General features: G+C 44.0%; 1 protein-coding gene across 3 annotated transcripts; it reads left to right on the top strand.

The window, feature by feature from the left end:
• The first annotated feature begins 496 nt into the window (after positions 1-496).
• LOC124472123 (cAMP-responsive element modulator-like) lies at positions 497-10,168 on the top strand. 3 transcript variants are annotated; one of them, XM_047026753.1, is made up of 8 exons: positions 497-604; positions 1,959-2,076; positions 2,655-2,783; positions 2,883-2,974; positions 3,453-3,595; positions 4,034-4,222; positions 7,986-8,142; positions 8,576-10,168. In XM_047026753.1, the coding sequence occupies exons 2-8, from the start codon at positions 1,966-1,968 to the stop codon at positions 8,718-8,720; spliced, it is 966 nt and encodes a 321-aa protein (XP_046882709.1). In that variant the 5' UTR covers positions 497-604; positions 1,959-1,965; the 3' UTR covers positions 8,721-10,168. The 3 variants fall into 3 exon arrangements, with proteins under 3 accessions (XP_046882709.1, XP_046882708.1, XP_046882710.1); XM_047026752.1 differs by having other exon boundaries at positions 3,998-4,222; XM_047026754.1 differs by lacking the exons at positions 497-604; positions 1,959-2,076; positions 2,655-2,783; ... (1 more) ...; positions 3,453-3,595; positions 4,034-4,222 and adding an exon at positions 5,244-5,415.
• The last annotated feature ends 1,156 nt before the right edge of the window (positions 10,169-11,324 follow it).

Genomic DNA, 11,324 nt, shown 5'->3' with positions numbered 1-11,324 from the left:
TGTTAAATTCTAAAACACACAGTTTGGTCAAATATTTAGGCCTACATGTGTGATTATGTGTTAAGCCAAATTTAAGCACGAGTATAAAAGTGTAATCATTGGCACATACCTTTTGAAAGAGTAAGGTGAACTCTTTAATTACATGTCAATGGCTGTTGATATTGTAGAATAACTTGATAATACTGTACTTGACATTATTGTCAGTTTTTTGCTTTAAATTAGGCTACTTAAAACTTGTTTTGGTAAATATTATGGAGAGGGTTAGACTTATTACTTCGTGCCGTCTTCCTTTGTGAACACTAAATATCTAAACTAATAAACAGTGTGATCAGGTTTATTCATAAGGCGTTTGTTTTATTACATGAAAGATTTTACACTTGATCAAACAACTCATAATCCAAATATGCTGGTCACTGTAGTTCTCTGACTAATCCGAAACGCCCCGCCCCTCTGTAGTTTTTCCCCGGTCGAGTTGAAGACGCCGACTGCTTGGTCGACATTTTAGTACTGCATCATCGCGACTGACGTGGGAACTACGTGGGCAAAGACACGGGCTATCCACCCCTATTGTAATTAGTGACGATTCTGTCTACGTAAAACTCTGGTAAGTTATTGCATAGCTGTCGTATTCGACAGAAGTCAGAAAGCCGAGGGGTAGAGAGAGAGAGAGTACCAAGTTTACATTTATGAGCTATAAAACTTTCACTCGGGGAAATCAATCAAGTAGCCATACTGTAGCTAATCCTGATATAATGGCCTCGCAGCCTTAGCTGCTGTGTAGGTTCATTTCCTTTCGCCTACCACACCTGAAATGTGAACGGCAGCTTTTTTGACATTTGTAAATAAGAACCGTGCTCCCAGAACATACCCATGTTACTTACTTCAATCGAAGTAAACTTGGGTTATTTCTGAAATGTGTTGTTTGTTTGACAGTCGTATATTAGTCCACTTGATGATTATTAAACTTGTAAAGAAAACCGTGCCATGAAACTGAAAGCTCATTATGTTCCTACACGAGACAGTAAGTCTTGCGCTAGCACCATAAACCGTTGTTGTGCCGCCAAAATATTGTTTCTTATTTGTTTGCTATCCAGTTAGGCTACTTATTTCAACTTTTACAGATATCGGACTTGTGTCTACGTGGGGCTAACTGTTTATGAAGTGTTAACAAATGCAACTCTTGTCAGGAAATATCAAACATTCGCAGTTGCGCTACGTTTTGCAATTTGAAATTGAGGAAATGGATTGTGTCAAACTCCCATGTTGTGATGAAATGGATACTGTACATCGTTATGACCAGTATCACAGACCTTATTAATAGTTACCGGACAATAATTTTCATAAATCAACTGCCGTCAAATGTAACCAACGGAGATAGTGAGAAAGGGACAACAATTTTGGTATAAACTTTACTAATATGAGTGTATTTACATCCATAAACTTAAAATTCCGTTTTTTTCTGTTCCATAAACGTAACATTGTTTTTTGGGGGGACCAAAAATAATCAGACTTAAACTTACATCCTTCACATTCAGAATTTGCCTGAAGTTAGTCACCCATTATCAGCTTATCTCCTGGTAACATGCTAGCTGTCACTCTTTCCATATGATAAAACACTTTATTTCAATGTGTCTGGATAACAACCCGTCTTTAGATTTGACTCTTGTCAACTCTGGGACAATAACATCAAGTTGACTAAGTCTACGTCATCGAGCGTTGTAAGGTATCAAACCGGTATCACCCTGTATAACAGTTAGCTCTGTTTGTTTAGTCTAAAGGTTTGGTTTTGAGCTGTCAGTGTTCAAACCATCACCCTAATTGCTACCCCCAGACACTGCTGTATTGCTACTTAATAGAAGGGACGTTTCAATGGTCTCTTGACATTGGAAGGGATTTGCCCCTCCCCCACTTCCTGTCCCTAAATAGGCTGTTGACATCACTTCCTTCCTGTCCTCTAGCTTTCCAATGACCATGGAGATGGTGTCTTCCCGGCAGGATGGCAGCGTGAGTGATGACATGTCCGACGACGAGGGGAGTCAGAGCGACACCAGCTCAACCACCCCTGCTCACTCTCAGGTACCAGCCCACACACACCCCTGAGTCAGAGCTCACACACGCACCCCTGAGGTACGACCTCACACACACACACACCTGAGGTACGAGCTCACACACACACACACACACCTGAGGTACGAGCTCACACACACACACACACACACACACCTGAGGTACGAGCTCACACACACACACACACACACACCTGAGGTACGACCTCACACACTCCCCTGAGGTACGAGCTCACACACACACACACACACACACCTGAGGTACGACCTCACACACACACCTGAGGTACGAGCTCACACACACACACACACCTGAGGTACGACCTCACACACACACACACACACCTGAGGTACGACCTCACACACACACCTGAGGTACGAGCTCACACACACACACACACACACACACACCTGAGGTACGAGTGAACACACACCCCTGAGGTACGAGCGCACACACACACACCTCCAGGTACGACCTCACACACACAGAACGAGTCATCCTCGCTCCGCTACCCGTCATCCGTTCCGCTTATCGTTACCGTCACCATGACGACGGTAGAGAGTTGACTTGTTGCTGTGTTTCTCCAGGTGACGGTGAGCTCCGGGACCCTGGGGGACTCCACTGGGGTCACCCTGGTGCAGCTGGCCGACGGGCAGACCATCCAGCTCCAGGGCGTGATCCAGGCCCCCCAGGCCTCTGTCATCCAGCCACCTCAGGTTCAGGATGTCTCAAATGGTTCTCAAATGGTTTTCCCAACTGTCGTATTTTACTTTAAACGGTTAACGTGACAGTTTTTTGTCGTTGCTTCTGTTCAGACATCCACAGGGGGGGGGCTTGAAGATGGGGAGCCTGATACCATCGACACTCAGAAGAGGAGAGAGATCCTGTCTAGACGTCCGTCTTACCGGTACGGTTTGGTGGAGTTTAAAGGATTTAAGACGTGCAGGTGTTAACCCCTTCAAAGATCAAGCCTTCCTCCATCCTCTGGGTTATGAAATACTTGATTGGGAATCATATTGGTTTATATATGGTATTGGTTATTAATTTTAATTTCTGCCCCCAAAGGAGATATCAGATAGTATCAATAATTAGTGTCAGTGTGTGGTTGCAGTCTAGTAGAGAAGTATTGACGTTAACAGTGCATATATGGCTGCTTCTGTCACCATCCTAAGGTGGTCAGACCCTGCTCAGTTTCTATCATCTTCTTAGGCTCTCTTCTCTTTCTCTGCGTAAGACCTAATTAAAAAGGAACTGAGCGTGAAATCATACAAAGAACCTTATTTTAATGTATTTTTGTATTTCCACATTCTATTTCAGGGAGGTTTTTTAAGACTCTTCAATATATATGTATTTTTTTTTAATATCCACCTCTTCCTCAATTTTAGAAAAATCCTCAACGAGCTGTCTTCAGACTCGCCGGCAGTGGCCCGGATTGAGGAGGAGAAGGCTGAGGAGGAGGCTGCAGCGGCCAGCTTGGCCTCTGCCCCGGTCCCGACCTCCATCTACCAGACCAGCTCAGGACAATACAGTGAGTGTGTGTGTATGTGTAGAACTAGACAGAGATGGCAAAAGTACACACAGTCATGTAGAAGCACAGATACTCTAAAGCTTTTTTCGTTTCAAAACGTTTTAGAAAATATTTGGAAAACGTTTAGAAACTTTTTGGGGCGCTCTGGATAAGTACGCATACCATGTAGGCTGAGGCCTTACATCAGAAGCCTGGGTTAGAATCCAGCCTGGGGCCTTTGCTGCATGTCTTCTCCTTTCTCTCTCCTCCTGCCTTTCCTGTCCCTCTTCACTTAGAAACTGTCCAAAAAAATAATGAAAAACGTCCCACAAAAAAACGGATACAAAAAAGAGAAAGAAATATAAACAGACAGGACCAAAAGATCCTCTCTACATGCCACACCAACCATATCCCGACCCACAGACATAACCCTCTCCTCCTGGGGACCCCCCTCCACAGTTGCCATCACCCAGGGGGGAGCCATCCAGCTGGCCAGCCCAGGCAACGTAGGCCTCCAGGGGGGCCAGACCCTGACCATGTCCAGCTCAGCCACCCCCCAGGCCGGGGCCACCATCCTGCAGTACGCCACCCAGCCAGGAGATTCTCCCCAACAGTTCTACATGCAGGGGGGCCAGGTGGTCATCCAAGGTAAGCCGTGCTGACTTCTTAAAGGGACAGGCTTCCCAAAAGTGTTTGTGGTATGTGTGTGTGTGGGGGGGATTTTGCGAAATGTTAAGGAGGTATTTTCTGGGGTTTGATTGAATATACGGGAAATGGGTTTCTTTAGAAATTCATAATAAACGTGTTCACCGCGCAGGTCCGGCGGTAGAGGGCTTGACGGTCTGTAAGGGCATACGTCAGCTGCCTGTAGATGTGCCTACTGCTAAACGTGTTTGACACTCCTTACGCAGTCTGTCAGGAGTTGAATTCTTTAGGTTTAATTGAGGTAATGTGATTGGTTACCGGTCTGGCAGGGAGGACCTCCCTAAATCTCCCTGTGCTCATCCCTCGAAAGCATCAGACTCAAGATTGACTTTGGATCTCTGTTTCGTCCTCAGTTTTGTGGAATATACAATGCATTTGCACACACATACAAACTTAATATACATATAATGTGTATATATATATATATATATATATATATATGTATGTTTTTTTAAATCCCTTTTCCATATGAAAAACAAGGAATCTTTTATCAGTGGCAGATGAAGTTAAATGAAAAGCTTTACCCACGAAAAACAGTTTTTAAAACATTTCAACACCTATTGTAAGTGTAAGTATCCATAATTAGCCTATTTCATAACAGCCTGTTTCCCAAAGTTTAGGATTAAAAGGCTTAATGACATCAACAAAATCATAAAACCACACACGCACACACACACAGCTTGAATCAGAGTGTGTGTGTGTGTCTTTCACCGGGCACAATATCTTCTTGTTTGTCGTGCGTCTCTCGAGTTGCGTCACAAGGTCTATTAATACACCTACGCCCCACCCCCTCCTCTCCCTCCCTCCCCCTCCTCTCCCCCCCCCCTCCCTGTAGCTCCAGAACAGCACAGTGTACAAGTACAGAGGGAGGGGGAGGGGAGAGTAAGAGGGAGGGAGCAGAAGGGGAGGGGCTAGAAGCGTGTCCTCCTGACTTCAGCAGTCAGCCAGTGATGTCATTGTGATGTCAATGTGCTTAATTGTAATCTTGTGCAAAGTTGATGGGTGACCACTCCACACACAGAGAGTTAGAGAGAGGGTACAGTGTGATACAGAACAGCAGGGTGATCGTGAGAATATTCTGGCTCTGGACAACTTGAACATAGTAATGGCTGTAACTGGGGATGAGACTGAATCAGGTAGGTTTGTGTGTCTGTCTCAGGGCTTCTCATTGGTCGAGTTTAGAGATGATAATGCTGTAACGCGGAAAGGAAAGTTGTGTTTTGTGGGCTGACTGGCTTCTCTGCTGTACTTAGTCTGTGTACAGTAGCTGGAGATGTATTGGGTGAGATTTCCTGCAGGGTTTCTGGGACACACCTGGCTTGTTGTAGCACTTCTCATTGAAGATTGGAGAATTCTTAGATAACAAAGTCCTTGCGGGGTTTTACAACAATTTTATCTCTGCTTTTCAAAGACTTTAGAATTGTACATTGTTTAAATATTTAAACTGTACATGTATGTGGGCACTGGAGTTAACAAGGTTGCAACAGATTTCAACCTGTAAAAGGTATTAAATAGATTCTGTCTTCTACTTTTGATAAGGAATATCTAGACACAACTGTTGATTGAAGATGTGTTTGGTTCGCTTGCTCAATCATGTTCCTGTCTAGCTCTCTCTCTCACACAATCTCTCTCTTTCCCTCTTTCTCTCTGTCACTTCCTCCCTGTTCTCTCTCTCTCTCTCTCTCTCTCTCTCTCTCTCGCTTTCCCTCCATCTCTTTCACTTTCCTTTTCCCTGTCTCTCTCTTTCTGTCCTTTACTTTCTTTCTTCCCCTCTTTCTCTTCCTCCCTTTCTCTTCTTCTCCCTGTCTCTCTCCTCTCCCTGTCTCTCTCCTTTCCCTGTCTCTCTCTTTCTTCCTTCTTGGCTTTAACTCTCCTCTCCTCCCTGTTCCATCCCTCTTTTTTCTCACCTTCTGTTTCTCCCACTCTCCATCTGCTCTCTCTCTCTCTGTATCTCTCTCTCTGTATCTCTCTCTCTGTATCTCTCTCTCTGTATCTCTCTCTCTCTCTGTATCTCTCTCTGTATCTCTCTCTGTATCTCTCTCTGTATCTCTCTCTCTCTCTCTCTCTCTCTCTCTCTCTCTCTCTCTGTATCTCTCTCTGTATCTCTCTCTCTCTCTCTCTCTTTCTCTCTCTCTTTCTCTCTGTCTCTCTCTCTCTCTCTCTCTCTCTCTCTCTCTCTCTCTCTCTCTCTCTCTCTCTCTCTCTGTATCCCACTCTCTCTCTCTCTCTCTCTGTGTCTCTCTCTCTCTCTGAAATACCTCGGGGTTGTTCATGAGCGGGGGAGGGGTGTTGTGCGCTGGCAACATTCAACGTCACCCTGGTTTCCTGGAACATGAACCGGGCGGGGAAATGAGAATGCAAAACCGAGCGGGCGAGACGTACCATTGACGTCAGCGTCGGGTGGGGGGTCACACTGTGATCACTCACACACACACACGCATGCACACTCACATACAGACAGAGCTCAGTGATAGAGAACGAGAACACCAGCTTAGTCATACACAGAGAGAGGGAGAGAGGGAGAGGCGGAGCTGCAGTGTGCAGTCAGGTATGCAAGCCGCTGCTTACTGGGGTCTGCACTCATACGGAATACCTTATTGGAAAGGACGTTTTTATTTTCCAAGATTTGTTTTTTTTTGTTAGGGGGGGGGGGGGGGTTCTGTGTCATATAAAATCACATCATTAATAATATTTGACCCTCAACATTTGTTGTTTTTGGGAGGAGAGATGTTTAGGGAGGGGGATGTTTATGGGGGATGTTTAGAGTTCTCTGATCAGAGGGAAGACCTAACTCCTCCCTCTGTGCTGGATGCTGTTTATAGTCGTTTTCTGCCCGGTAACTAAATCAACCAAATAGTATTACTTCAAAGACGCTGAGTCCCCTCTCTCTCTCTCCTATCCTTTCAGGCAAAGGCCCTTTCTAATGAAAACCTAACAAGATTGAGCGAGCGTCGGGTTACGTAACCCGTTGCTTTGGTGTGTGTTGTCGTCATTTCCTCCTCTTCAATAAACCAATCTGTGAAATTTATTGTAATTTCGTTACCGTTGTTCAGAGTGATTGTCTGTCTGACCCAGTTATGTCAAAGCCCATTGGCTAAGCTGTTATTATTGGGCAGGGTCAGAGGTAAAGGTTTATTGTCCTCTTGGATTGAACTCTGAGTGCTCTGTGTACCAGACTGACTGAGCAAACAGCAAAATGGTACACTTCCTCATCTGGTAACTGCTATCACCAGTTAGTATAGTTTCTGTAGATGTTCACTGGATATTCTTAGTTGGATCATTAGAAAAGTGAAAATCTGGCCTTATTTGAACCCTCTGTGTGCTCTATAACCCTTTAATCTGTCTGCTCTATAATCCTCTATATCTATCTGATTATAACCCTCTATATCTGTCTGATCTATAACCCTATCTGTCTGATCCTCTATCCCTCTGCATCTATCTGATCTATACACCTCTATATCTTTCTGATCTATATCCCTCTGTATCTAACTGATCTATAAACCTCTATATCTGTCTGATCTATAACCCTCTGTCTGATCTATAACCTTGTCTGATCTATAACCCTCTGTCTGATCTATAACCTTGTCTGATCTATAACCCTCTATATCTGTCTGATCTATAACCCCCTGTCTGATCTATAACCTTGTCTGATCTATAACCCTCTATATCTGTCTGATCTCTAACCCTGTCTGCCTCCTCCCTCCAGCTGCCACCGGAGACATGCCTGCGTACCAGCTGCGTTCCCCCTCCTCAGGGCTGCCTCAGGGGCTGGTGATGGCCTCCTCGCCTGGCTCCCTCCACAGCCCCCCTGTGCACACAGAGGAGGTCACACGCAAGAGGGAGGTCCGCCTCATGAAGAACAGGTAGAAATATACCTTTTTTAGAGTTTTTTTATTTTATTTTGTAAGCCTTGCTAAATGTCTGTCGGACAGTGAGGTGTGTTTTTACTTCCGTTATGTTTTTGGGAAAAGAACGTCAAATTTGTGTTTTCCCTGTTCTGTTGGTTTTTCAAAATCTTAACCACTGGGGATAGGTGAGATTGTTGAGTTATTATTTATAGGATCTGACCAGCGTTTTTGTTAGCTTCCAGAACATAAACAAAGGCTTTAGCTCTGAGGCCTAACGCTGTCTTGCGACTCAGTGGACTGTCAAACCACATCCGCCACACAGGACTGTGACATGTGAAGACTTGAGTTGTGATTCTTTATAGATTTTGCGAAGACATCGTCCGTGTGCCTTTATCACACTCTGCTCCATTCTGACAGTCTTTGTTCCTCTGTTCTGTCCCTTCTCCAGGGAGGCTGCCAGAGAGTGCCGCCGGAAAAAGAAAGAGTACGTCAAGTGTCTGGAGAACCGTGTGGCAGTCCTGGAGAACCAGAACAAGACCCTTATAGAGGAACTCAAAGCACTAAAAGACATCTACTGCCATAAAACAGAATAACCAGCGTGTGAGCTATCTGACCATAGGCTCTCACTCGGAGGAAACAAAGCACAATTGAGAGCAGTTTACAGACTTCTGGATAGGGATAAAAAAAAAAGTTATTGATAAAAGCAAAAACTAAACTAAACAACAACAAAAAATGGAAACATACTCTGGGACAAGTACTACTTTCAGCTGTCTGTGTTTGTTGTGTCCCTGCTAGCTCAGGTCCTGGTCATGCAGATGCTACAGTACGTCGACTGTTGGGTTGTGGCTCGCTGTAGGCTTGAGCTCGCCGGGCTAACAAGCCCGCAGTCGGCCCTGCTCCTAGGGCTCGCTAGGGTTAGGGCGACGTCACCCGCGCTCGCTTCCACCATCGGCCTCGCTGGGGGAAGTTGGCAAAACCATGAGAGTTGAGGAAGTGGAGGAAGAGGAAGTCAAGGTGCTTCCTGTTAGGGTTCCACTCGTCACAGATGTGGACATGCCGAGGACCGAGCCTTTCTGTTATCAACGTTTGTTTTTTTTGTTTGTTTTTTTTTGTAAGTGGAAGGAAGTGCACAGACTCACCAGCAAGCCAAAGTAGAGTCACACAAGAGTTGTCTGCTCCCAAGTCTTTAGTGTGTGATACATTCCTTGAAACCTGCAAGTCCTGCTTTAACACATTGCTTCTTTCTGGTGGAGTATGGTGTCTAAAGGTGAATTCACTTTTTCAATTGTTCAATTGAACACTGTCATCAACTAATTCGTTTTTTATACTGATAGGTCAGAAAAAGTGGTCTGTAACCAACAGTTGTTTTTAACCAGTGGCCAAGCCAATGTTTAGAGCAAAATGTTGCCCATGAAAGAAGTCAACCACAAAATATTCAAGACCAGGAGTTTAATGTGAAAATGATCATCTATTATCACCTTTACATGTCTGGCCATGAGAAATGTGCTCTGGAAGGTCGTTTGATAGGGACTGAATCTTGTAACATGTATGTATCTTGTAACAGGACTGTAAAGTGGCTGCAAGTGCAGGAAATATTGATGTTTGGTTCTTTTGTGGGTCTTTTGTATAGGAGTCATCTGAACAGCTGGTCAGGGTTGGAGAACTAGTTGTAAAATGTTTTATTTAAAGGTTATTGCCAATGTTTTTTGACTATTATAATTATGCACTTGCAAAACTCTTTCAGCCCATGCAAGTATATCATGTTGAAGCATGCTACTTATTTTGAATTTTCATATAAGGCTTTAATGTCTGTGTACAGAATTGCTAGTGCGTGTTCGGCCAGTGGCCTTTGAATACAGGGGATGCATTTGAGTATAATTCTTAACTTTTGACCAAAGTCAGTTCTTCAGGTCTTGACTTCTAGGTTTTCAGAAGACGACCACTCTGATGAGGTCATCTCTTAAAAACAGCTGTTCTTTCCCTGCTGTGGTGGACACATTTTACAAACTATTTTGTTTATCAAATAAAATGTATGAAATGAGATGGGAATTATATGTTATTTTGTTTGTCTTTTATTGGTATAACTTTTTTTTTTACCAAACAACCATGCATTCGAATCACAAAGATGTTATAAGCAGGAGAATATTATTTTGATAATGACCCATTCTAGGGTTGTCAAACATTTTTATTATAATTACTTGTATCTCTTCAGCCCCCCCCCCCCCCCCCCCCCCCCCCCCCTTGCCTCTCATTTCCAGATCTTGTTGTGTGACATGACCATAACGGTAAGGGATATTTGGGCAACTAACATCAAGGTTGGTTATGTTTTCGTGTTGCCTGGGGTGATAGGGCCAGCTCCCCCTCAACGATGCATGACATTTCCCTGTTATCCAGTCATTAGAGTCCTCCTTGACTTCCACAGATTGTGGAGCAGAGCTGCATATAGGATGTTGGTTTGTCTCCCTGGAGGCTCTGAGCTAAGGAATTATTATGTAGAACATCTATAGGACTGAAGCGTTACCTTGACAAAGGTGTAGGCTGTGATAATTAGTGTCTGTGTGAATGTGTCTGAGTGCTATGTGAGGAAAAAGACTTGTGTGTGACAAAGTGAAAGGCATACACACATACACTCCAATTTTTTGTTCCATAATACCTTTATAAATTGTGCTGGTGAACCAACTCTGTCTATAAACTGGTTTCTCTAGTGCATACAGAAAGGCATCATTGCTGTTAGTCGAGGCAGTGTTCTCTTCAGAATGAAGGGTTTGGAATGTAGGGCCTGGAACTCCGTGAGCAAACATTCTGTTCTGACATCTTTTCTCACTATGACATCATCCGGCCTGTTGTTATTCCCTGTGGAAAGTCTAAACACAGCCCTTTACCCAACTGCCTCAAAGGCTCTGTTGCGATAGCTGCAGAATGTAAACATATCAACAAAGATGACCATGATGACACTACATTATCAAATCCCACTGATTTTGTTTTGATACGTTGGTGTAGAATCAGATTTAATCAAAAGTCAGGAAGGAGAAAAAGCTTCTGGTCTATGAACATGCCGAAACTAGGAGGGGGAAGTCAAAATTCTTAGGGTTGATGTGTAATCTATGTTTAATATTTCATAAATGCAGCATTGCAACATCTTCCATGAACTTCTTCCTGTGGTTGCAGTGGAAATTTCCACCGCAAGACAAGACGCC

This window comes from Hypomesus transpacificus, chromosome 10 (assembly GCF_021917145.1).
Source record: "Hypomesus transpacificus isolate Combined female chromosome 10, fHypTra1, whole genome shotgun sequence".
Taxonomy (NCBI): Eukaryota; Metazoa; Chordata; class Actinopteri; order Osmeriformes; family Osmeridae; genus Hypomesus; species Hypomesus transpacificus.
The sequence above is the reverse complement of the archived record's forward strand: the minus strand, read 5'-3'. Positions and strand labels throughout refer to the sequence as shown.

Coding starts and splice junctions, on each gene's coding strand:
- LOC124472123 (XM_047026752.1), top strand. CDS start 1,966: ATGACCATGGAGATGGTGTCTTCCCGGCAGGATGGCAGCGTGAGTGAT. Junction 2,784..2,882: donor CTGTCATCCAGCCACCTCAG/GTTCAGGATGTC, acceptor GCTTCTGTTCAG/ACATCCACAGGGGGGGGGCT. Junction 3,596..3,997: donor GACCAGCTCAGGACAATACA/GTGAGTGTGTGT, acceptor CCCGACCCACAG/ACATAACCCTCTCCTCCTGG.